This window comes from Camellia sinensis, chromosome 10, assembly GCF_055761805.1.
Source record: "Camellia sinensis isolate YWXY chromosome 10, ASM5576180v1, whole genome shotgun sequence".
Classification (NCBI taxonomy): Eukaryota; Viridiplantae; Streptophyta; class Magnoliopsida; order Ericales; family Theaceae; genus Camellia; species Camellia sinensis.
This window is the reverse complement of record NC_138970.1, coordinates 182,889,052-182,916,830: the sequence shown is the minus strand read 5'-3', so window position 1 is coordinate 182,916,830 and position 27,779 is coordinate 182,889,052. Positions and strand designations below refer to the sequence as shown.

The 27,779-nt window shown below is 35.4% G+C and overlaps 2 protein-coding genes and 1 pseudogene across 3 annotated transcripts; 1 reads left to right on the top strand and 2 right to left on the bottom strand.

Annotated features, from left to right (window-relative positions):
* Window positions 1-245: 245 nt before the first annotated feature.
* LOC114279018 (uncharacterized) lies at window positions 246-3,312 on the bottom strand. The gene is made up of 3 exons (XM_028221177.2): window positions 2,754-3,312; window positions 1,443-1,516; window positions 246-517 (listed from the first exon to the last, which is right to left on the bottom strand). Exons 1-3 carry the CDS (start codon window positions 3,207-3,209, stop codon window positions 430-432), a joined length of 618 nt encoding a protein of 205 aa, XP_028076978.2. The 5' UTR covers window positions 3,210-3,312; the 3' UTR covers window positions 246-429.
* Window positions 3,313-3,783: 471 nt separating this feature from the next.
* LOC114278992 (galactoside 2-alpha-L-fucosyltransferase-like) lies at window positions 3,784-6,239 on the top strand (annotated as a pseudogene). The gene is made up of 2 exons (XR_014343038.1): window positions 3,784-4,055; window positions 4,550-6,239. The product of XR_014343038.1 is annotated as a galactoside 2-alpha-L-fucosyltransferase-like (transcript).
* A 695-nt stretch (window positions 6,240-6,934) lies between these two features.
* LOC114279017 (aspartokinase 2, chloroplastic) lies at window positions 6,935-12,245 on the bottom strand. The gene is made up of 13 exons (XM_028221174.2): window positions 11,598-12,245; window positions 11,353-11,435; window positions 11,230-11,270; window positions 10,943-11,097; window positions 9,974-10,123; window positions 9,762-9,857; window positions 9,557-9,673; window positions 8,610-8,729; window positions 8,435-8,527; window positions 8,240-8,356; window positions 7,596-7,712; window positions 7,352-7,414; window positions 6,935-7,277 (listed from the first exon to the last, which is right to left on the bottom strand). Exons 1-13 carry the CDS (start codon window positions 11,976-11,978, stop codon window positions 7,125-7,127), a joined length of 1,686 nt encoding a protein of 561 aa, XP_028076975.2. The 5' UTR covers window positions 11,979-12,245; the 3' UTR covers window positions 6,935-7,124.
* Between the last annotated feature and the right edge of the window lie 15,534 nt (window positions 12,246-27,779).

Below are 27,779 nucleotides of genomic sequence, written 5' to 3'. Positions count from 1 at the left end.
AGGTGAATGGTTCAAATTTTCCTACCTTTATGTGGGCCTTATTATAACCCTTGTATTTACCAGGTAATGTCCCAAGAAATTTGTGATTGTAAGACCCATTTCTATATAACGAAATCTCAGCCGTGCTAACCGTTTGTAAGAATAAGACACTTCCAAAAAATGGGTTGTTTTAGCTCCTCCATCTACAACATTTTGTTGTACCTGTACCCTGTTTTCTTGGTTGATTTGATCGCAAAATGTAGCCATTTGATAAAAAGAAAATGATATATAGAATAGAGGATATAGCCAATAAAAACCTAAATCCCAACAAGAAAATGGCGATTGACTTCTAATACAATCTCCTGATGTTCTAAGCTTGTAATGGAAGACAACAAAACCTGCGGATTTAGTTTTATGTGAATCGTTGAATTAAAAAGCAACAGGCTTAAATCAACTGGATGAACCGTTCCTTTCACCAGTATTTCCCCTATCTCCACTGCAACAATAGAAGTGTGGTAGCTTCACTCGACCACAACTCCTGGAAAAGATGCAATAGAAGTTAAGTAAAGACATGATATGCTAAATGTATCGACAAAAACTGCAATAAAATACGAGAGTGAGGTCCTTCGGTTTACCAAGTTACAAAAATATGACCAATGTGGATGGGCATATTTATTTGCTTATTTATTTTAGGGTAAATTACACTTTTTTTTTAATGAAGGATAAATTACACTTGACCTCCCTTAAGATTTGGAAAAAAAAAACAGCAAACCCCACAATTTTGACATAATTAGACCGACATCCCTTTCAATAAGACTAAAGAGACCAAAATTAATGCAAATTGTGTGATGAAGATACAACGATAAACAAGAAAATATATATATATCTATATATCTATATATTTTTTAGTATAAAAGAGATGACAACATTTTTCTATCCACATGATTAGCGAATTATTGATGAAAATAGGGTTAAGTGTTATGTGAATTAAAATTTTAATGGAACTCAATGTAATTATGCCAAAACTATGGGATTCTATATTTTCTCTAAACCTTAAGAGAGGTTAGTGTAATTTACTCTTTTTTTCGACAAGATCCTTAGAGCATAAGGTACATGCCCCAATAACATTATAGTATTATACCACGGACATGCTGTATTTGTATGCAGATTGTCATACGACAAAATTCAGAAGTTCACAAAAGTCACTGTTCCAATAGCCAGTTCAAGGTCATATACTAGCATTTTGTTTTTTGAGAGACAAGATATAATGACATATGAACTTTAAAGGCTTTGTTTTACACACCTAACCACACTTTGTGCTGAAGTGACTTCACAGGCGGACCAGAGTCATTGTAGTCAGAAGTTTTAACAAATTTTCAAGATAACTAATGTAGTCATGAATCTATAAATTTCTATGGGAAACATAAAATGTAAATTGCTAATAACAGGAGCAAAGGCCTTACTTGCAGCGGATGATCACTGGAACAGGTTTCAAAGCCTTTGGTCCATTCCTTATGCCTCTCTTGTGCGGAGAAACCTGCATGATCAAGAAAATCTTATCATTTGCACCAATGCTTTCGAAGAACACTTTTTGTTTTGCATAAATATTCTAAAGCCAGAACACTACCACAATGACATGGATCAAATGTACAAGTAGAAGTGTGTTAGTGACTGTGATAGACTTCATGATAGTGAATTTAGTCATTCATTAGAAAAATCCAATGCTTGAAAGTTGAAAATGGGAGATAAAAAGTGGGTATAAGAAATGAGATGACGACAATCCAACATGAAAATCATTCATAAACTGCCAATTAACACAGCATCACCCAAGCCACAAGGCCTCATGTGGATATAGTAAATCTATGGTGTCCAAAACCTCAAAGTCACTTTTCATAGTACGGTGTGATGGTTTCAAAACACTATAACCATAAATTGAAAGTAATCATATTTATGGAAACCTTGATCAAACTGTAAAAACTGCACAATATTTGTAAATCAAATAGTGTGCAATGCTTGTAAAGCAAAATGAGAGTGCAAAGGAGTAAACTTGAAAAGGAACAATCATTTACACTTTGATTTTGCAGTACAGACATATTAAAAACAGAAAAAAAACATCAACCCAAGTCAGCTCATTGTCTATTGACCATGAAAATTGTTTTCACAGTTTTGTTTTCTGTTATACTAAACACCAAAAAATGGAGAAAACATTTTTTTTGGGGAACATTTTCAGCATCCCCAGTTAGGTAAACACATGTATCAGCAAGCAACATAGCCAATAAAAGAATTGAGTTCCATACTGAGGTAGTAAAAAAGGCCAAAAAATCATAAATTTAGAATGGGGCCAAGTTGTTGCAGATCAAACAAATAAAAATTGAAGCTTCAAAACACAAATTATACCAAAAATACCAGAACTAGCCAAAGCATAATCCAAATAAGGAGTGAAGCATACATTACATCCAACTCAAATCCTAGTATCAAGTAAAAATTAATTTTTTATTTTTTATTTTTATTATTTAGGGAAACAGATGAGTAAGAACCTGAAATCAAATGCATAGTATCAGTTCTAACTGTATTGCCACAAAACCCTAAACCCTAATGTTGTGTTTGGATTAATGGTAAGGGAAAAGTGTAAACACAGCTTGAAACTTGAATACCCAACAAAAATTAAGCAAAACCCAAATCTTAAAACATCACAGAATAACAAATAAATCAAATATATGTATATACAATTGAACTTTGTGAAAAGCGAGCAAGAAATTGGAGCTTGAAATCACCTTCCTCTTGGGGACAGCCATGAGCTCCATAGATCCACCACCGAAACAGAAACTTGGGAATTCGAATCCAACGTTGTTGTTGTTGTTGTTGTTGTTGTTAATGGAGTCATGGTCGTGTTCAGGCAAGACCAACGGTGATGAGACGGTGGTGTGACTCATCGGAGTATCAAGCGGCGGAGGTAGGGCGATGGAGTGGGTCCACCTTCTGAGTCCGAATGCACACCCCATCTTCTCCCCGGCGCTTTTTAGCGTCGCCATCCTCAGAGCCATTGTAGCTGCGCACGTTAAGATGTGCAGGGGAGGATTGGCGGCGCTGGTTAAGGAGATGGAAGAATGTGGTATTGGCAAAGGAAAAATGTGATAGAATAGACGCAAGAAAAAGAAGAGACCAGTTGTGAATTTGAGGGAAACGACGCCGTTCCCTCGTCGGAGCATGGAAAGGACAGGACGGCCCATTCCTTTTTATTCAATAGAAACTATTTTCTAATTTTGATACTTTCTCTGAAAATAATTATATGAAACAAAAAGAAAAATTAAATTGTAAATTTATACACGATTCAACAAAATTAAGACTGTAATGTCATAATGAATTAATAAATTTAGCTAAAGTACCAAATGAAGAAAATAGGGGGTTAAGAACAAAATGATTATGAAAAAATTGCTTCCTACTTGCCACCATTTTGAGATGAGGAAAAAAAGTTAATAAATCCAAATGAGCAAATTGAAATTTCAAATTGGATTTATGATAATAAAATTTATATATTTTTCACATGTGTTTTGTGTTTGTGTGCATATGTTATGCCATTGATAGATGCAACCATGCATCTTATTAGATAGGAATAAATACAGCACAAAAACTTTTATGATTCCGTTTAAGTGTCATTAATAAAACTTCCTATGTCATAAATTAGCACTAACAAGTAATAGACCCCCCTTTCAAGCAAAACAATGCAAGATTTTTTTTTTTTTTTTTTTTAAATGCATCTTCCATGGAGTTATCATGGCATGGCATGGCATGGGTGTCATTACTTGATTCGGATGTTACTAAATATTTGATAACAAGTTTGTTATTGAGTGTATGTTATTTGGTAACGCCTCGAACGTTGTCGACCCTTTGTGGGGAAATGCCTATGTTTGTGTTGCAGTGCAAGAAATTAGGGTTCTATATGATGAGGAGAAGATGGATTGTGGCTACTTGTTCTGTTATTTGGCCTGCTTTGATACTAGTCTCATTGATTTATTGTAAAACAGCACTGGATCAAAATGGAGGATTGGGAACAGTTGGAACAACTTCCCAAAAAGGTATATACATAACCTATTACTTTCAAGTAAAAATTTCATAACTCAAAATGTCTATCGTTTGAGCTCATAAAAGGGTTTGGAATATTTGGGTGATGACCAGACCAGTTTCTCTCTAAGTGATTTTATTGAGATTCTATTCTAGGCCAATTTGGATACATTTTTTCTTTAAATATTATTTTATCTTTACTTTCATTGTTTTGATAAAGAAGACTGTGAACTTCTTTCTAACGCATCTTGAAAACGGGTAAGACTACACGTCTGATCATTCTTTGGCCTCACCGTGATGCTCATGCATTGATCTGTCCTCAATTATTATGCTGCAGACAATGTGAACATGAGTTTCCTCTGATTGTTGGAAAGTCCTTAACCATTATATGATGTACTTTTGATAGGTTGTTTTAGATTGTCGAGTGAATAAACAAAAAAGAAAAGAATGAGTTTCTTATTATTTATTTTTTTTCACTTTTCTAGTTTTTCCTTTCTTTGATTCGCAGGTTCAGTAGATCATTCTTCAAGTACCAATAGCAAACTCAAAGACAAATTGGTTGATGGACTTGAATCTGCAGATTTCAGAGAAAAATCATGCTCAAGCCGGTACCAATCCACTCTATACCCCACAAACCCTCTCCCCATCTCATCTCATCTCATCTCATCTCATCTCCACATTGCGAAGCTACGAATCCCTCCACGGACACTGCGGTCCCCACACCGCATCCTACAACAAAACCCTAGAGCATTTTCAGCCCGTTGCTCATAGCATTGCCCGTGCAGACTGCAAATATCTTGTACATCTCTGGATGCCAAGGCAATTTTTTTGCGATCAAGATCAGAATTTCATGAGAGGGGTTTCATGGTTGGTCATCAGATCGGATCAGTACTTCATTCCATCTTTCGAGCAAGACCTAAGAGACTTGTTTCCGGAAAAGGATACTGTTTTCCATCACTTAGGCCGGTACCTTTTCCACCCTTCCAATCAAGTTTGGGGGCTAATAACAAGATATTATCATGCTACTTGGTGAAAGCCGATGAGAGAATTGGAATCCAAGTGAGAGATTTTAAAAGCACAAACTTGCCATTCCAAAGCTTGAAGGATCATATAGCTAGCTACTATCTCCCTCACTTGATTGTAAACGAATCAATTTTCAATCGGATAAATAATTCATATGATGTAACTAGCCCGCTCTCTTACATGATGGATCGAATACTCAATTGTTCTGTGAAGAAAAACTTGCTTCCCAAATTGAAACCCATGACAAATCCCCAAGAATCTATTTCTGTTGTTATTTACACACCTAATTAAAATCCAAAATCAAAAGCACTTCTTGTGACATCCTTGGATTCAGGGTACTTGGAGAATTTAAGAAACATGTATTGGGAAAATCCAACAATTAATGGAGAAGTGATTGGTGTTTTCCAACCAAGCCATGAAGGGTACCAACAGCTTAGGAACCTAACACACCACATGAAGGCATGGGCTGAGATTTATCTTCTTAGCTTGATGGATGTGTTGATCACAAGCCCTTGGTCAACTTTTGGATATGTAGCTCAAGGGATTGGAGGTTTGAGACCATGGATTTTAAACAATCCCCAAAAGGAAATGGATTATGATTCGCCTTGTCACCGTGCCACATCAATGGAACCTTGTTTTCATTTTCCTCCGTTTTATGATTGCCAGGTGAAAAGAAGAACAGATACTGGGGCTAGGGTTCCGTATGTTCGACATTGTGAGGATACAAAATGGGGGCTCAAGTTGGTTGATGAGCATGAACTATAGTTGAAGCCATTAATGTGAAGTGCAAATAGCTAGGCCTAAGGACAAGAAGAGAAGTTTGAGGACAAGGCTACAATAATGCTAGAAACACAGAAAACGAGACATAGACACTCACAAGCTTGTGGGCTTGTCTGTACCCAGTTCTATTTTCTACTTTTGTGTACGTGGCGTTGCTTGGAAGGCTTCAAGCTTAGTGGTTTGGTAGTATCAGAAAATCCCAGGAGTACCATCTTTTACTGCTACTAGAAGAAAACAAGGCTTTCAAAGGCTTATCTCACCTAGGAGGATATTGCCTTCAGATGCCAAGGCTCTTAGGTTTATTAATGCTGTGTTGAAGCTTCTTCCACAAAGTTTATTTTTTTTTCTGACGTTTCAGTCTCCATACCAGATCATAAGAATTTGTGATTTTGAATTTGAGGATAGCCTGACAATAAAAGAGTTCATCATAAAATTATACAAAATTTTTTATGGCGTGGCGTGTTAATTTCATTTCTATCCTCTACATTATCACAAATTTTCTGTTTATTTGGATCAATTGGAGACAACTACACAAATCACTAACTGTTGAAACCCAGTTGGATGGCCAAAAATGTAATTTTCTAATTTAGACAACTTACATCATAAATCCAAGTACTCATTAGGTTGTTGGGTAAAACTTGTTTAAAATAATCTGATTAAAAAAGTTGTATTTGAAATTATTATTATTATTTTTTTATATATAATTGATTTGATAATTGTGAAAGAAAAAATATAAAATGATTATAATTTAAACGTGATATTTTATTTTACTAACTATTTTAATATATTTTATTTTTATTAACTATTTTAATCAATATTCTTATACTCACATCACATCACATGTTCACCCCTAATCACGACCCACTTTTCCAGTCAATAATGCAGCCCTTAAACCCGCGACGCATACATTAAGCCTTCCACACTACCAGGACCTCACTCATCGTGACCCCTGACTTGCAGGTGTGAGAGATCCATCGATTGATCGATCTAGGATTTCCAGAACGGGGTGCCATTTGAATATGACAAGTAAAAGTCACCTGTTATGAGTGATACGGAATGTTTTCACACTAATGGTGAAAGGATGCGTAAATTAAACTTAACAATACTTGTATATTAATTAACATGAAATCTAAAAGAGATGTAATATATTTATAAATTACAAAGCATTTCAGCAAGATACAATAATAAATGCTTGAGGAATAGAAATTCACGCTGAGCTAAACAAAACAGAATGCAAACAGATACAATCATGTGAATAACATATAAAGTCACTAGAGTCATCAGCTTTCCGCTTGCAATGCCGAAACCGTGTCATTCTCAAATCCACCATCCAGATCTATTTCTGACAAATCACCACTCTCAAAAAAGGAGTAGTGAAGGGCCTTCACACATCTTTCTGCCTCACTATCATTTACTATCAATGAGATGTTCACCTGGTTTCAGAGCAAGTGATCAATATTTGCTAGATACACATCAAAATGATGTATAAGAGTTATGAGAAAAAGACCTTGGATGCTCCTTGTGAAATCATCTGGACGTTAACTTCATTAGTTCGGAGAACATTAAAGACCTGTCAAGGTACAAGCAAATGGAAGACATGAAAATTTTCATGTAAAATGACATTCAGTTATGATTTCCATTTTGTGCTTTGCAACCCAGAGAAAAATGTATGACGACATAAAATAGGAGCCCCAGATTCCTAAAGCAGTAGCTACTAATCTTGAGCGATTCATACAAGATGATTGAGATACCTTCTCTAGTATCAATGAAGAACGCTGTACATTTCCAATGAGGGAGATGATTGATCTGTGTTGCAAGAGAGTCACAACTGCAATTTCTTCTAGCTCTTCCACTACATTGTCCAGTTCCTGCACAAACAAGACAGTTCCAGAGAAACATAGTGGGGAGAGAGAGAGAGAGATGTTAACATAAAACAGAAATTATGTCTACAAAACAAGGCCCATATAATTACTTCAACTGAGGTGATTATGACTAAAGATGAGGTATACAAGCTGTAACGTGGACCAACATCACCTGGGGCATATAAGAAACTAGCCAGTGATTTTACACATGAATACAAGAAAATAAATACAGTAGCAAAATTTATAAAATACCCATGTTGGACACCCAACACTTCGGTAAGGGCATGGAATGTGTCCAACATGTTTAGTTGGACATTCACCCAACAAGTGTTATAAGTAGTTTATTATATAACTATGCATAACACCCTCTACATTAGCTTGTAAACACCATCTTTACCCTAAAATAATGAGAGATATTTAATAAATATAAAATCTAGCCATGTCCTTGTGTCCTTAAATATGAGAATTAGCCGAATCTGACATCTAAGTAAGCACATTGCTTCATGACCAACTAAATAGTATCAATTGCTTGCCTGCTGAATTAGTTCTCTGCTCCAAAGTTTTGATGGATCCAGGGTCAGAGATATACTGACTTCACTGGTAGCAACAACATCCACGGAAATGCCCAAATCTTCAAATATTGAAAACACCTGCACAGTAAACAAAACCATCAAATTTGCAAACAAAATTAATGAGAAAAATGTAAACTGCAAAAAAAGTTCTCTCACCTTTGCAAGGAAGCCAAATTGACCAAGCATGCGAATACTAACTATATCCAACATGGTGACATTCCTCTTCAAAACTATGCTGGTTAGTACAGCCTGTTCTGAATTTAAGAAATTAATTAAATGCTGTTTGATCTTTTAATCCTCTAACCTAGAGTCAAATTATCTAGCTACAAACCTTTTTCATATCTCTACTTTTAGTGATGAGGGTACCAGAAGCTTTAGGATTGTAAGAATTCTTGACCCTGACAGGGATATCACCCTCTCTAGCTGGTCTCATGGACTGTGGATGCAGGACCTGCAAACAAGAGCTGTGAAGTGTACCTATAGAACTCTTTTCTAAACAAGTGCTTTAGCTTTTGCCAAAAACGAATGAACATTACTTACTTACAGCTGTTGCTAATTGCTAAAACCATTTGTGATGATATAACTTTACAACTGGAGATTAACACTGTGGATCATGAATTTGGAAATGGAGAAAAAATTTAGCTTACATTTCATTAACATTTGCCTCACCTTTTTCCTTTCCCTTTCCAAATCCCTACCCAAATTTATGATCCAAACATGGACTAAATGAATTTAACTAGCTCATCAATGAATGATCACCCTCAGAACAAACATGTGGTTAATTGTACTGATCCAGTCCAAAAACTAGTCTGAATGCAGTATTAAGTATATATCCCTAAAAATACCTCGAAAATTCAGTACATGTTTGTCTATTGAATTCATAGAGCAAAATGCTACTTCTTGTTGTCACTTCCCAGTAACCAAAGTCCCTTATCTGATACCTTGTCTTTAACTTTTTGCCCACTTCCTATCTTCTCTCTATATCTTGTTGAAATTGAGATATGGCAAAAGAGCTCTTCACAGAGGTATCAACAACGAAAGTGGTTCCTCCCTCCCTCCCCCTCTTCTTCTGTTGTGTGTGTATGTAGTACTACTTTTGGGGATATGCAAGCATGCTTGTGGCTTTCAAGACTAGAAAAGTACATTACTGAAAACACCACGACTGAGGTAATGAACTAATGATAAATCTTGACAGTTGGGAGGCTAGTGAAACTAGCTGCTCCATCCAGCTTTAAAAAGCCGGTAAACCTAAAGAGACAATAACAACAAGAATATAACCTGAGCACCAAAGTATGCAAGCTCAGCTGCTTCTTCAAATGTCAAATATGGTACAGGTTCAGCACGTGGATGAATGCTAGGATCACAAGTCAATACACCATCAACATCCTTCCACACCTGTCAGCATTGGTCAAATAGCTTTGGCATGTGTTTGATGAAAAATCACGAAAGCACTCATTATGCATGCTTCAGTGTTTGATCTGACCTGAATCTCGCGTAAGCCAAGGGCTTTACCAATGGTTGTTGCTGTCAAATCACTTCCACCCCTACCTAAGGTAGTTACTGCACAAGATTTTGAACCCTACAATTAGAACAACATATATCTTGATTAAAATGCTAACACAAGACTGATTAAGTTGATTTGAAATAAAAAAATTCTAAGCAAATGTATAGACAACAGTGAGCCAATGAAAAGACCTTTCCAAGGAAGCCAGTGACAATGGGAATTGCAGGATCGCTAATCCAATCACTATGTAATCTCTTTGCAACGGCTGGGTAAGTAGCTTCCAGGATGTCCGCATTCGTGAAGTCATCCGTAGTTATAAAACCAATGTCAAATGCATCATACTGCAGAACATTATGTTATATATATCATAAGAATGGGTACTACCAATTACAGGAAGGAAACTGAAGTACAATCCTGGAGCCAATGTCACAAAAGAAAGGATAACTAAAGAGAAAGATTAGAAACTAAAGTAATGAAGCCTACTTAATTGACCTCTTGAGCGGCAAACCAATGGCCATATAGATCAACAGGAGAGATACTACGAATCAATATACATATATATAATATATATTTATGTCAATTATTTTCAGATAATTGTTGGATAATCGACCAGTCTCATCTATACAACACCGTGTCAACCAACTTTTCTTCTATTTCCTGACAGGGAACTGAATTGTTATAGCCTTATGATCCATTTACACACTCAAAGATTGCTAGAGATCAACAACCTTCAAAAACTCGAAACTAACTGCAATAGCGGTTCTCCGAGCTTTGCAAATGATAAGAAACCAACCAAAGATATTGGATACCTTTTCAGCATACGAAAACAAATTTATGCTATGCCACTGAGCTGGACATCCTAGCCATGTTATTTTTCAGCACAACACATATCAAGGTGATGAGTTCAACAAACTAACATCTATTTTTTGAACTAATTAGGTACCTAGTCTTGCAATGGAAGTTAATGACAGTTTAATCTTTCACAAACTAAACAAATTTTTTTTTTTTTGGCTAAAAAATCTTTCCAATTAAAACTAAAAGGAATATGACACCATAAGTTTAAAATTTTATATAATGAATAATAAGGAAAATGATGCTAATGAACCCTTAAAATTCTTCAATATACAACGCATGGAAAGAATTGGTGAGAAGAAACATACTTGACGTGCTTTAGCACCAATTTTATTCATATACGCATCAAAAACTCTAGTGGACAGGCATTCCCCAAATGAAACTAAATAATCTCTTGTGCGGAGAGTCAATTCTTTTATCCTAGCTATTCCCTTCAATAGTTGCTCCAGTTCTTCTAAGTGTGCTGCAAAATGACACAGAGTGGGAAAGAACAGGCATGAATAACAACTTGACATATTGAAAATTATTGGAATGGTAGTCAATAAAGAGAAGAATTATTGATGTAAAAACAAATAAAGATGTGTTAACAACTCACCAGAAATAACAGAAACATCAACTCCAAGCTCTTCTACTGTCCTGTATGAACAAAATCACACGAGTGTTGATGAAAATTGTTTGTACGATGAAATTCATGATAGAAAAATTCAAAATTGATCACCTTAGATGCAGTTCCTTAATAAATCTCAACTCATCAATTTTTGACACTCGCGAATTACCACAACTCACTGCCTTTTCTCCAGCCTATGCCACAATCATCCAATTCCAAAATTTGAAACTTAATCAAAGAGACAAACAAACACATTATATGCAAGTAGAGAGAAAGAGAGAGAGAGAGAGAGAGAGAGAGAGAGAGAGAGAGAGAGAGAGAGAGAATTGTTCGTTTCGTTTCGTTTCGTAGCGTACAAGTAGAAGATTGGTAGTAGTTTTCCCCATAGCAGAGAGAACAATGACAGGCCTCTCTTGAGGGAAGCTAAGAATGAGATCGGCAACCTCTCTCATCCTCTCAGCCGACGCCACAGAGGATCCTCCAAACTTCATCACACACGTCAATTCCTCAATTCCGCTTGATCCTGGGCTTTCGATCGCACCCGCCTTCACTACTCGTTTACAACAAACCCTTAAAAATCGACAAGAAGCTGAGGAGGCCACCGCCACAGCCACCGGTTCTACGAATTTGGAGATCGACGGCGGCCGAGTGGTGGCGGTGCACCATAAATTCGAATTGAAAGATTCATTGTGCGCCGGAGTTGTGACGCCAAAAGGAGTTGGGAGAGAAGCTGACATTTTTGTTCTCTGTCTATCTGTAACAAGCTTGAGCTGAATTGAAGCGTCGATGACGATGACGATGACGATGACGATGACGATTGATATGGAGACAATACAGTACTGTCTCTTTAACTATAGCAACCTTTACCTGAATTTTTAGATTCCAGTTCAGCCTTCAAAGAAACGATAACCCCACTACTGACATTTTTCATTTTTTTGGAAGAAAAATGATACACGGTTCACCCTCTCCTCCTTACCATCTCCAACGCACCAAACCCATGCATCATATTTGAAATTGGGTGAAAAAATTATTTTTTTGTAGTTCAATGATATCATTAAATTGGTATCAAAATGAGAATTTATCAAATTTTTTATTAAAAGTGAGAACAGGAGAAAGATTTCACCAATTTAGTATGCGTGACCGTTGGGGAAGGCCAACCGGTCAACTAGCCAGTTGACTAGCCGGTTGACCAACCGGTCGACCGGTTCCTTACAAATAAGTTGGTTCAAATAAGTCAAAAGATTCAAAGAGGTAAAAAAATAAAATAAAAATACAATAACCGGTCGACCGGCCGGTCGACTCACCGGTCAACCCCTACGTTGATGACAACCATTGGAACAGTCTGTATCAGATTGAAAAAATGGTCTTTTTTTTTACTCAAATTTGATGAAAAATTTGGTGAACCGTTGGTTTATACTCAGATTTAGTATGTCTTTGCAAAATATTATCAAATCCGTTAAAAATGCATTGATTTATATTTATTGGTATCACTCGAATCACGGTTTGAATTTTAAGATTTATAATTTGCCAACCGAATTGTTCCGCTCTAGTATAGTTAATATATATATATATATATATATTTTAATTTTTAATAAAATATTAATATAAAAAATAAGTGTAAGAGAGATTTAAAATATAAAATTTATTACAAATTAGTGATTATATATGAAACATATTATGTAAAATTACTTTGTGTTATATATCTAAAAAATATTATACAAATTAATGCTATATATTATGCAAATGTATGATAATTAGTTGGAATATTTTTCAATTTGCCAATTCACTAAAAACCGCACAACCTGCAATTTGTCAATCCGCTAATTCGCTAACCCCCATTCAGTTTGTAATTTTATTCTCAAACCGCCCCAAACACACCGTACACATCCCTACTCCTGACAAACCACTAGATTAACCCAATAGTTTAAATCTTCTCCTTAACTCTCCTCCTTCATTTCCTCCGTGCAACGGCTAAGATTCAGCTCAGCAAATCCAACAGCTAAAAAAAATATAAAAAAAAATTCAAAATTGGAACTGAAATTTTCCTGCCCAAAGCATTACACAGCTTATACAGAGTATACACTCACTCCCACTCACTCTCACTCAGCCCGCTTCTCCTTCACCGAACCCACTCGCACCGGCGACCCACCTTCACTGACGACCCACCCTCACCGATGACCCACTTCCGACGACGGCGAGAAGCTCTAATTCAAGCAAGCTTATCAGAGTATATACACTTTCACCAACTACCAGGTTGAAAAAGACCAGGTTGTGCCAAATGATATCACATTTGTTGGGGTTTTGTCTACTTGTTGCCATGCTGGCTTGATTGATCTTGGTTGTGAAATCTTTTATTCCATGAACAATTAACACATTAGACCCATTTGAACAATTAAAAGTCCTAATGAAAGAATAGTTGAATACAAATGATGATGAAGAGGTGGTCTGGACTCTAATTTACTGAAATGGAAACATGATTTGTTATTCCATTCTAATTTTGCCTCCATCATAGAAGTTAAAATTTTTGCTAAAAGTCTACATTTGCAAGTTTGCATGAACTATTTGTTGGAATCACCAGTAATACCAAAGTTCTTGGATTCTGTAATTCGTTTACCTGATTTTCTGTGATAGTTGTAGACGAAAGGTGTATACCATTGGTAAATTACCTCGGCGCCCATTGTTCAGTGTTTGGTCTCTTACATTTGCCCGAGATGGAAACTTGGAAAAGCTGGGAACTGCTGGAATGGATCAATATTTGTTTGTGAACACTAAATTATCCTCAAGAAATGCTTATTTGATTCATAACAGGGAAAGCATAGTCTAAATCATGTCTTAACTGTTGTAATGAACTTAAAAAATAAACGAGTAGTTATTTGATCAATTGTGAATGTTGAAGTGGTTCAATATTGCACCTCGGTGGTTCTTTCATGCTTGGCATGGAATTGGTGTTGAAAGTGTCTTGTATCTACATTTGGCAAGTGTTGTTTTCAGTGGTTTGTGCTTGTATGGGATTGGTGCTGAAAATGGGTTATCTAATTGTTTTCTTTTCTTCCTTTTCTTTGCTTATGTTTTCCATTTTTATCAAGAAAAAGCTTGAGCAAGTTATGCTACTATATTAGTAAAATAGATTTCCACTAATGAAACTTCTTATGTTTTCATCCCAGTGTTTTTAAAACACGTCCTACTTCTAACATACCCAAATAAATAAATAATTTTCTTTCTCACTGTTTTTCCTTTGCACATCAATATTGCACATCAAATATTGAATGATTTGATTTGTTGCTTCTCTAAGATCTCTTCTTTGATAGATTTTCCTTTTTCGTACATATTTTTTGATGAATATCTAAACAAAGTGAATCCCAATTGTCAAAAGGTTTTAGCCTTGGCTGTACCAAGATTCAATTCAATTCAACTCCTGAATTCTAAATATAATTTTTTTATTCTTGCTTTTGAATTTAAAAAGAAAATAAGTGATTCAAGCTTTTAGTAGATGTTTGAAGAACAACTTCACTTATGCTGCAACCTGCAAGAAATTCATTTTGAATTTCATGTAGGTTGGACGTTGGACCAACCTACTTTTAACTTACTCAACTTTTTTTAGATAGGATAATAAGCAAGAAAGCAAAACAAACGTCAAGCAGATCCAACATCACGAAGGACAATCGACAACACTGAAGACCAAACCCAGCCAACTTAATCGGAACCCAAAAAAGCATTGATCACCGTCAGGAGTGTCTTTTTATTTTTTCTTTATTGGCGTAAATTAGAACATCAATCATTAATAGATGAACAAGAAATTCAGTTACATATATGAAGATCATACAGATCAGGCCAATGGCAAACACATATCTAGAGTAGATACACCTTGCTTGAATCAGAGCTTCTCACCGTCGTCGGGAGTGTGTCTGTCACGACCCAAACACGCCCTTATAGGTTTAGCGTCGTAATCGGCCAGTAATCCTTGGATTACCGAAGGCCTCTGAACAGATTAACAACATTAAGGGGCTAGCGGAAGCAAATACATAAATATAGTTGTCCAATGAGCTGTTAAACTTACATGAAACATAATATTTAAAACTTTATATATATAACCAAAAGTCAGTCTTGCATTATACCCACACACATAGTTAAGTACAACCAACAAAGACATTAAAGTCTGATATATATAAGCAACTAGAACTTATAACATGTGACACTTCAGGAACCTCCACGTGAGGCACAATGGTTGGCTGACAACAGAACACAGTTTCAGACAAAAGCTTTCAGGGTCGAACTCCAAAATACCCACCTATACATATATATACACACAGTGAGTTAAAGCTCAGTGAATAACATTAAGGTAAAGAGGTTAGTGAACGAAATCCGAACATATCATAAGCGTAAAACAGATCATAACATAATCATTCTCGTATCTGAACATAGTAATGGTACATCCCATAGAACACATCACATATCGTTTTCCGACTAAAGTAATTGGTTCCGGATATCGATTAAACACATATCACCATAATGAAGTGGCTAACAAGATCTCGTAATCACATGTATGTCATGGACCCGCATTAACATGCCGTCCCCCATGACTTGGGACTATCTATGGATGCCATAATAGATTTCAAACATGGGACATTCGTTCACGAAAACAGATATCATTTCAGAAATTGTAACTTATCATATTTCATTTGGAACATAATTCATATGAACGTATCTTTACAATAACGTTATTCACAGTGGTTCCCGTAATCGGTCAATCAGTCTTCGAGTCTCGACCTACAACCACAAAGTACATAACACAACGATATCTATCATTACACTTGTACTTGGCCAACACGGCTTAACTTCTCATCACATAGGTTTCTTGCTTAACACAGTGCTCCTAACACACTTTTGCAATCTCTTAACTTAGTACATTCTTTTCTTAGTATGTTTCTATTCCAAAACCCCATCACTATGGCTTAATTAAGGCTTAGGAATACCTAAGATGCAATAAGGATGCCAAAACATGAATTGAAACACTTGGTAAATTTTATGAAAATAAGGTCCCCGCTCGAGCGTAAATTTTCTCGCTCGAGCGGACATGCAAACATGAGAGGGGTCGCTCGAGCGAGACTTCTTTCGCTCGAGCGATCTGTAAACTTGGAGAAGTACTAGTTGGTCTCAATCTATGCTCGAGCTACAACTTCCATGCTCGAGCGGATCAATAATATGCAAAGGGTTCGCTCGAGCGTCCAAGTGGTCGCTTGAGCGGGTTGTAATAGACTGCAAAACTACTGGATGCACGAAATGTTCGCACGAGCGGCAAATCCCCCGCTCGAGCGACCTTCAAAAATTCTGGGTTTCCAAAACAGGGCTTTGAGCTTCCAAATGCAAATTCAATGGCAAATTCGTGGATGGCTTGTTCAAAACACTTAGAAAAATTTTCTAAATCACAAATATATGATCATTTACAATCCCTTAGCTCAAAACTCATGGATTTAGCCAAAATTGAGTTCAAACTTCCATGCATGTATGTTTCAAAAACTCTTTTCCTCAAAGTCCATATTCATAGAAAAATTGAGCTTCTAGACTTCAACATATATACAAAACTCTTCTCAAACACATGATTTAAAAGGAATTAAGTGATGATTCAGACATGCATGAGCCAATTATCTATAATTTCTACATGAAGGATCAAAATTAAACTTGATATGGCAAAACCCAACATGCATGAAAACTTCTTTACAAAACTCATCAAACATGGAATTTGCTTTCAAAGCTTGATCTAGTATGCATGCATGTTAATTTCATGGTCTCAACTCAACATGATAACAAGGCTTACATTCAAAATGATGATGTAACACTCTTACTTCCATGCATGTAAGAATTATGAGCCAATTCTTCATTTTCTTGATAAACCCATTAGAAATACATGCAAATGATGATAACAACTCCATGAATGCATCTTTATAACACAAATTTTTCATGAATTATGGATTAGATGCTCACCAAAAGCCTTCAATTACACAAGATCCTTGCCAAACTTGAGCTACTCTAGCAAAATCTTCAACTTACTTTGAATCTACACTTTCTCTCTCTAAAATGGAGTCTCACTCTCACTCTAGAATGAATTCTCAAATTTTCCCACTTGAACCAAGTTTGTTGAGCACAAAAGAGCTTATAAGGCAACTTATATACTTGTGATGTATTAATACATTAATTAGAGCATTTGGTTCATCCAAACACAACTTAATTAATCAATTTGAATCAATTTTTAATAAAATTTGTCAAATGATTCTAAAAATTCCAAATAACATATTAATGTAACTAATTCCGGTTTTCAGATGCCGATAAGACTTTCAATTTTCATATTAAAGCAGAATCCTAGACAGATATTTCCACAAGTAACAGATAGAAAGTCATAGATCATGCAAAATACATAATAAACACATAATTTACTTTACCCACTTAATTAACATCCTTAATTACGGATTAATAGCTAATTATGGATCGGGGTTGTTACAGTGTCGCCGGTGATGGTGGGTTGCCGGTAAGGGTGGGTCGCCGGTAAGGATGGGTTCGGTGGAGGAGAAACAGGCTGAGTAAGAGTGAGTGTATACTTTGTATAAGCTGTGTAATGCTTTGGGCGGGAAAATTTCAGTTCCAATTTTGAATTTTTTAAAAATTTTTATTAGCCGTTGGATCTGTTGGGCTGAATCTTAGCTGTTACACGAAGGAAATGAAGAAGGAGAGTTAAGTAGAGGATCTAAACTCCAATAACAAAAGCCCAACCTTCAAAGCTCCATTCTATTCTAGTACGGATGATTCTATTTATTTGCACAAAAATAATAATTTAGTTACTCTAATTAAATTTTTGAAATTTTAATTCTTATTATATCTTAATATAAATTTAATAATAAGGATAATATATATTAAATTTTAAAATAAAATATTTTTTTATGATACATTTAAATTACTTAAACGTATTTTTCATATTCAACTATTGTTATCATTTTTTTCAAATTTCAATTATATTCTCTTCGCTTTATTTCTCACTCTAAAACTCTAATCTATCTCACCAAACTCACCATTATCACTTGTTCAAAAAAAAAAAAAAAAAAAAAAAAACTCACCATTATCATAAATATCATTATTTCTTATTATTTTATTACTTGCAAATAAGAAAATTTTTTAAAAAAATCAAATAATAAATAAAAATAATAATCATTTTTTTATTTATTGTTAGAACGATAGCAAAGATATTATAGATAGTCAAAACCCAATACATTGTTGGTTTTTTTCCATAATAATACAAGAAAAATATATAAAATAAATTAAATAGAAATGACAAAACAATTTTTTATTAAAATGATGAAATACAGAATAAATAACACAACTAAAAATACAGAAATGAATTAGGTTACATTACTAATAGAACAAATTATGAACATGGATAACTAAATTTTAGAACTCGTCTTTGTAAACTAAATATTGAAAAGTTTAAGAACAAATGATAAGAAAAGAAACAAACCGAAGCCTGTGTAATACCACAGTTTCTTTAAAATAGATTCACCGCGTCCCGATGGATGCTAAAGGTACGCCGGCGTCTGTCTCCCTAGATACGACGGTTGAAACCAGCTAATGCAAAAGCAGATTCTAAATAGCTTTGGCGAACTTGACAATGGTTGCTCTCTCTCTAGCAAGAACTAACGAATGGGCTAGCAAAAGGAGATAGGAAAACTTTTTTTTTGGTGTAAAAAAAACCATCTCAAACTTTTTTATCTCAAAACACCATCTCCATTTTCTATAAAAAATCTCTACAAAATTATATTCCCAAGTTGGATGGGAAATGCCTCTATCTATACAAGTAGGGGAATCCCTAGCCATGAAGGCTATACATCAATAGGGCCATCAAATGCCATTAACCAAGGCCATCAACTCTAACCATTAGGGCTAGAGTTACAAAGGTTGAAAACCTATGGCCACTAATATGGCCATTAACTTCATTATCAAAAGATGAGAGTTACAAAAGTCTAAACCTCCCATGTGCTTAATAAATACAAATAAATATGTATATAATGATGGTTGAATAAACCAACTAGATGGGTCATAAAATGGATACTAATGCAGGGTCATAACCCGATCCAAGCCCAATTTTCAAACATATGCACAAGTTAAGCCCAACACAACATAGCTTAGCCCAACACAACATAGCTTAGCCCAAGCTCAAGATTAAGTCCAAGTCTAAGTCCAAGACCAAACTCAGCATATGCACAAGTACAAGCCTATGCTAGTCCAAACTAAGACTAAGTCCAAATCTAAGCCCAACTTTATTGATGCCCACCTTATGAGACAATTCTCATTCACAACTCAATGGTTTCGGCTCACTATTTTTGTATAGCAATCTTCTCACTTAAGAGAATACAAAACCACTCAAACCCACCTCAACTGGTGGTTGGGCCCCACTTTGATTTTGAATTAAAGTTGTTGAAAAACCATTATTTTCTAACAATTCCCCACATGAATAAAATTGGCCGAATAAAGAAAAACGGATAATGCTTAACAACACAGACTCTGAGAGAGAGCACACAGAATAATCCTGTATCAGAAAAGGTAGCTGTTGGCCTTGAACCTTTCGTAGTGAAAGCCTATCGGATTTGTTGGCTAACCAATGAACGTGATGTCTTGAACTGTTCTGTCGTTTGTGTAAACCGAGATAATAAACCTCACAGGAGTTACTCAAACCATTGTTCTTGTTCTCATTGGTGTGTTCGGTTTGGCCCTGGAACACTAGCTTGGTTCAGTGAGTGTTTTTAAAAAATTCAGCCTTGTCAATTCTTAAAGAAGCGGCCCCACTTTACACTCACATAGGTGACCTACATAAGGTATCTCGTTATACCATAGTTGACTATTCATAGTACTTAGGTCATTAAAAGCATCAGCTTAACTTTCTATCCCATAGGGTATCACTGTATAAAGGGATGTGCAGGAGGATTCACCTCCACAGTGACTAACTCGTTACATGTAATTAGGTTGTCCCTTTGAACCTTGATCTTAGGATCTCCAGTCAACTAGGTTGGGTTTTCTGTTCCGGTAACATTCGTTAAAGGCCTTAACCCCATTCCTCTTGACGACTTTTCTACTAACTCTCGATTTAACCCTTTGGTTAACGGATCCATAATATCATCCTTAGACTGTATATAGTTTATATTGACAACACACGAGAGTAGTCATTGTATGGAACTAGGTCTTCGACGAAAATGTCTAGACCTTCCATAGGTGCCTTACCAATACTTGATTCGTTGTCGCAAAGTATACAAAATTGTTAGCACAAGTTTTGATCAACATGGAATATCCTCAATAAAACGGTAAATCCATTCAGTTACTTTAGTAGCTTTATCTAAAGCATTGAATTCCGATTCCATCATTGATCTCGTGATACACATTTGCTTGGAAGATCTCCAAGACATAGTTACAACTCCAGTTAGAGAAAACATATCCACTAATAGATTTGTAGTCTTTATATCAGATATCCAGTAGGCGACTTTGTACCCTTCAAGTACAACTGGATATGAAGTGTTATGCAATCCATAATCCTGGCTTCATCGTAAGTATGTTAGTATCTGCACAAACGCTTTCTAAAGATAGGCATTGGGATTACTCGTGCATTTACTTAGCCTACTTACTGAGGAGGCTATACATGACTTTGTACACCTCATCAGATACTTTAAACTTCCAATCACCCGAGAATATTCTAGTTAAAATACACTCTCACCATTATTCTCGGCCAAATGTAGACTCAAGTCTATCGATGTCCTCAACACACTTGTATCTGATTTACTAAATTTCTCAAGTATCTTATCAACATAATGAGACTGAGAAAGTACAATATTACTAGATGTTCTAGTAATCTTATTATCCAGAATCACATTTGCGAGGCCATACCTTTCATGTCAAACTTAGAGTTTAACAACTTCTTGGTAATTCTGAATATCTTCTCATAATTACCAATCATACAGACACAAAATGACATATATATTTGTTAGTGTCTTTGACATCCACACATTTGTCAATACGTGTTTATTTAAAACCCACTTGACAATATAGTGCAGTCAAATTTCTTATGTCAGTACTTATTTCAAATCATATAATGATTTCTCAAGCTTATAGACTTTCCCACATTGTCTTGGAGCTAAAAATCCTTTTAGGTTGTTCCATAAAGATTTATTCAACTAAATTTTCATATAGGAAAGCTATCTAAACATCCATCTTGATGTATCTTTAGGATTCGCATAATTGCAATCACACTCACCATAACTGGTGATCACATATCAAAGTAATCCATTATGACGACTACCTCCTTAATTAAGCAAATTAATTATGTTGATTATATGTTTATTGTTAATTATGTGGTTATGCGTTATGAAGTTGTAGCTCGACTTTTCGTGCTCCTTTCGGATACGACTAGCCCTACAGTTTGGACTCCTATGGTTCTGAATCTGATTTCACAAGTGCAATGTGAAATAGATAAACACAAAATAGTCCAAATCTGACAAATCTTTTGGAAAATCGATTTTGAATCAAAATATCAAAAAAAGACTGCTTTGCCAGATAGAGAGTCACCACCTAAATATTTTTGAGAAATTTAGGAAACCCATGGCTTACGCCAAAGGCCAAGTGTCCGTCATCACCAAGATGGTCTCGGCTCAGGAACTTAGGTACGAGAGGGGAAGGTTATAAATTGAGCACCTCAATCTCCCGATCAAAGATCGGCCTCTACTAATCATGATGTGATTTTTATTTATATTATATGCTCTTGTTCTGATTATTAGACTAACATTACTATGTGTTGCACACAAGTATAGACTAATTTACAAAAATTGGAACACTTTGATTTTATGTTTGTTTTGAAAATTGTTTCGAATATGTACCACTTGAAAAAGTGATCGCATATGTACATTACTCAAATTATTCCAATTCAAGCAATAAGCCTTCATCCACAGGCATTCAAGCAAATATATCAATTAGACACTTAGCCTCATGGCAAGCATGCTAAACATGGCAACAATTACACGCATGCGATATGCTAAAGCACAAAAATGCTCACATTGTACTCTAAGGTAAGCCAAAAAAAATAAAAGAGTTAGAAAACATGCATGCCCCTAACTAATACAACATGACTAATGCAACACATGCAATGATGCAATTAATAGGCTCGACTACTAATTATGACATATGAATCAATTTGATAGTATGCAATTTAAACACGTATTCAATGAAGTAATAAATGACAATGCTTATTAGAATGATGAACCAAGCCTCGATGCATGTAAGACAAGTGGATGCAAACATATAAACGGATAAATGAAAAGGAGATAGACGCGGGGTTGGAAGATATACACATTATTATATATTGGCCCTCGCACAAGAAGTTCTGAATAAATAAATTAGCTAAATTACTACGAATTAACTAACTATTACAACCCAAATAAAGTAAATTAGCTATACTAGCTAATTATTACAACACCACGAATTAACTAACTACTTTAACTAATTAAATAAGTACAACACAAAATTAACTAGCTATTCTACTTAGTTTAATACAAAAACTAACTAGCTAATTACAATGGACAATTAATTAGTTAATTAATTAACTATTATGAGCCCCGAGGAATGAGGGTTGACCCATGTATGCATGCGGATTTCCACTTGAAAAAGTCCCCTGTTTTGCTCCTAGAATGCCTCTATTGCATAGTTAGAAAATTGCACTGTTTTTCCACCTCAGCCTCTACTTTGCTCTGTTGGAAAAAGGACACTGCCTGGCTAGAAAAAGTAGCCGGCAACCCAAAAGTAGTGGCCAGTCGGCCACTAATAGTGGCCTGCTGCCAAGTAAAAGTGGCCTGCCGGCCACTAATGTTGGTTCTTTCTTACAACAATAGAGAATAAACAGAGCACAAACAGAGCATTCTCAAGGGATGTTTGTCCACCTTGCCTCTCCTTATCATCAAATAGCTCAAAGGAGGGGTAGGCTTGATTCGCAAGTCAACAATTGGTACAAATTCATTGCATGATGACTTATGAACCAAGGGATACAATTTTGATAAATGCACAATAAAAGACATTCAAAACCTCCTCCCTATCATGGATTGATCAAGGGAAGTGATTGATCTTGGAGACTTGAACCATTTCATCACTAACAAGTATGAAATCACCCAAGTCTCCATGTGTTCAATTAACGTTCAATTGAACACCAAATCATTTTATTATCTTGCTTCATTTTAACCTCAATTTTATTACTCCATTGTAATTACCTTTCATTCATTAGTCAATTGAGTCAAATAATGAGCTTTAAGTCCACTAATGGAGAGAAGTACCAAACCAAATGTTGTTTTGGGCATGAGAGGGAGATCATGGCATTGGTAATGAACCCCTAAAGGGATTAAACCATTAAGCACAATATTACCCCTTCAAGCTTGAACAACACTCCTTTTGGAGCGACTTTCAAAACAAAGAGAAAAATCCAAGAAAGGAGGGAGGTTGCAAAGATTCTTAGAAGTGAACATAAGTATGGAAAGCAAGAAATAAAAGCTATCAACTCAAATAAGTTGGTGGTTAAGGGCTAAACCACTAAGCCTATGAGGACCATTACACTACAAACATACTATACAAAGCATGCATGAAGCTAACTCACAAAAATAGTCCTAAAATAGTCCTAAAACAGGCAAAAAAAAGTGTTGGAATTAAGACAAAAACAACTACAACAACAAGCTAAAATATTGAGGGATTAAAACTAGTACACAAACATAAGAGGGGAGGCTAACCCTTCCACTTTTGGGACTTCAAAACATGATTTTAGCCTCTGAGAAACCTCTAAAAATCAGTGGTAAAAATCTCAAAAAAAGTTAATAAAAAAATGGGAAACACAAGGGTAAAGGCCTAAGAAGCAAGGTTCAAAGAAGGGTTGTTAACCCGTCTACCTTTAATGGCCTTAAACCACAAGTTTCAGCCCAAAAATATAGGTAATAAAAAGCTCAAAAATAGCAAGAGAATATTAGAAAAAGATGGTACAAAAGAACTAGAATGTATACCTCTTGAAGAGGAATGATCCCGTGAATTCCCAAACCACTATTTCACATTCTCAAGAGCCTCAAGAGCTAAAATGCAAGCTCAAATCACCTCAGCAAGGAACTCTCTAGTTTTGGTTTAGAGTTTTTAAGCAAAGTTTATGTAAGTTGCAAAAGAGAGAAAGAGAATTGTAGAGAGAGAAATTTTCAAAAAATTTTTGCTATCAAAAATTTTTCTATTCTCTAAAACATAAGAGAGGGTCATCTATAAATAGAAATATATGAGAGACCCTCAGAAATATCTATAAAAATACAGTTGGAATGGTGCATGCATCTGTGGAGACAGCTGACAAAAAATATCTGATTTTTTGCACTAGTGGCCGGCAGGCCACACTAGTGGGTTTGCAAGTCCTTGGATACTCAGGCCTGAAAAACCACCGTTTTGGTCCAAAACAAGACACAGGGTTTGTAGGTTGAGGTTTCCTACTGAGACAATTGAGCATTTGATAAGCGTACACATTCATCATTGAGTGATCAATTAGTGGCGCCCAAGTCTTAAGGGCCGTAAAAAATAGGGTGTCTACAAAAGTGTTATTGAATTGCCATGTGATTATTTGAATTGTGTTATTGTGGATAGATAGGTTAGGGTGAAAATTAAACCTGTCTGCTTTATTAATTTTAATAAGTTAGAATTAAGAAACTGGATAGAAATTAGAGCCTAATTCACACTAATATAATAAAATTTGATGTAATTAAGATTATATTGTGATAAGGATTAATTTAATTTAATTAGAAATGAGTTATTAGCTTTAGTTGAATTAATTAAAATCTTACTTATCTATTTATCCATTTAATTGGTAAAAGGGAAGATAGTGGGTATGGTTGAGTCCTTTCCACACACACACGTAGAGAGAGAAAGGAAGAGTAGGCATTTGAGAGTCCATTAAGAATACCAAGAAGAAGAAGAAAATTGAAGGAGAAATAGAAATTCATTGTAGATAACTCAATTCTTTAACCTCTAGGTAAGAGTTCTTCTCTTGTATCTCTTCAATTTGTAGAACCATATGTATATTTATGGAATTCAAGATCATTTAAGAAGAATATAAACTTGATTATAAGATTTGTAGAAACAAATGGAAAATTAATACATGCATGGCATAATTCTTGAACAATCATGATCATACATTCAATTGCTTGCATATATTTTCAAATTGAAGAGAAACTCCATGGGAGTTAAGAGTTGGGCTCAAAATTTGCAAGTTTCATGATTATACATTTCAATATTTGAAGTGAAATTAGAGTTGAGAATATATTATCATATAATTGAAAGATTAGTTGAGTTGATTCTTAAAGCATAACATGCATGACATGATTTTCATGGAAATTGTTGTCACAAACTTAAATTCTTGTATGGTTCTTCAAATGAGAAGGAAACTCCGTGAATTTTGAAGATTAGAGCTCATATATGCATGTTCTATACAATTACATAATCAATGGGAAGTTTACTTTCTTCATGTCAATTTTGGGGTTTGATTTGTGGTCTTGGATTTTGTTTTAAGGTAAAAGTGTTAATCCTCCATGAAGGTATGAGTTTTTGAACTAGAAATTCATGGTATTGAAGTTAGAATACTCAAGGATTGAGGTTTCAAACAGAGCAGCTTTCGGCCAAGTATTGGGCCACCACTCGAGCGGCCAACCTTCATATGCTCAAAGATGTACACTGCTTGACCACCGCTCATGTGGCCAAGGATACCACACGAGCGGCCAAGTGACTGCACGTGCGGCCAACAAGGCAGTCCCGGTTTGTTTTTTGTTCCATTTTTCTACCTTTCGAGCCTGTATTTACATGGTCTTAAAGTGTTTTTAATGTGCACTTGCATCTCATGAACACGAATGAATTAAAGAACAAAAGTTTAACCAAGCGGATAAGTAACGGATTGAAACTGAAAAAGTGAACATCGAATATAAGTAAATAACGAACTGAATAGAACTGACTGAATGAACGATCGATTTATGTTTTGAGTTATTGTGCTTAAATTGTTTGTTTAGGTCGGACGTTGTATCCTTAGTGCATTTTAGCACGTGTTTCAAGGAGCCCACTGTGAGTAACAATGTTGTAAAGCTACGTTCAATTGTAATTATTTTTTGAATGATTAACGATACTGCTTTCTAGAATGATATTGTTTACTAAATGAATGTTTGTCCGGTTTTATGAATTGTACTCGTGGCATCCATAGCAACTGAATGTTACTGTTACTGCTACTATTATTGTTACTGCTACTGTTACAGAGATCTTTGTCAGTTCCAATTTTTGGAACTACTGTTTATTGTTTGATGGCCATCAATTGACTGTTCGGTCTTCTAAGACCTACTGTACTATACTGCTATTACATGTATCACGTATGACTATTATGATTTCTAAATTATTGATATGATATGAAATATGAGATTGTGATCGAATAAATGATCTATTGACGCAATTGATTATTTTAAATATTGAAAGGACATTCATTCTTAACCCCTTTACACATTTGTTATTCATTGGGTTTTAGCTCACAGTTTATTGTATATATGTAGTTGGTCAAGCATCGAAGCAAAGTTAGCGGTGTCAACCTACTTCCGTTTTGTCAAGCCAACCTACTGTGCCTTACCACGAGGTTCCGAACCGTTATTGTCAAGGCTTTGTTTTGGGTGATCTAAATCCACCCTTTTTGAATGAATGCTATATGGAGTCAAGTGAATGTTTCATAATTTGTTTTGGCTTTGGGATTTAATTCCCCAACATGCCTTTTATTTTGTACTTAGACGTGTTTTGGACTTGAGTGTTTACATATATGTTTGGCTATGGACTTGGACTTATGTGTGTATTGGTAAATATATATATAGAAGTTGTTTGTGCATTTATGTTCCCACAGATCTTTAGACATTATGTTTTAATATTTATAAGCTTCTGCCGGCCTCTCCTATTATATAATTGTTATTACAGCTAAGCAGACCTTTGGTAATCACGGATTGCTGGCCGGTTACGATGCTAAACCCTTAGGGGCAGGTTTGGGTTGTGATAAAGTGGTATCAGAGCACGACTTATATCGCACACATGTGTTCAAATGAGCTATAGGATGTTCTAGAAAAACAATTAGGGCATGGCATGGGCATGGGCATGATAAGTGTGTGTGGACATGTTATATGAGCATCATATGAAAACAATTTTTCCTATGTTTATTATTATAATGTTTTGTATAGTACAATGGAGAATGCAAGAAATACGAATGAAACTGAATCATTAGAAACAAGAATTGCAAGATTGGAAAGGATGGTTGAATTATTGACTGAAGCTCTAAGACAACAACAGAATCAACAGCCCCCACCTCCTCCTCCGCCACCGGTGCAACTTGAATCAAATGTCAATGATGATGTTATTGCTTTAACACAAAAGTTTAACAAAATGAAGCCACCAACATTCCAGGGAGGACTAGAACCACTGAACGCTGAGGCACGTTT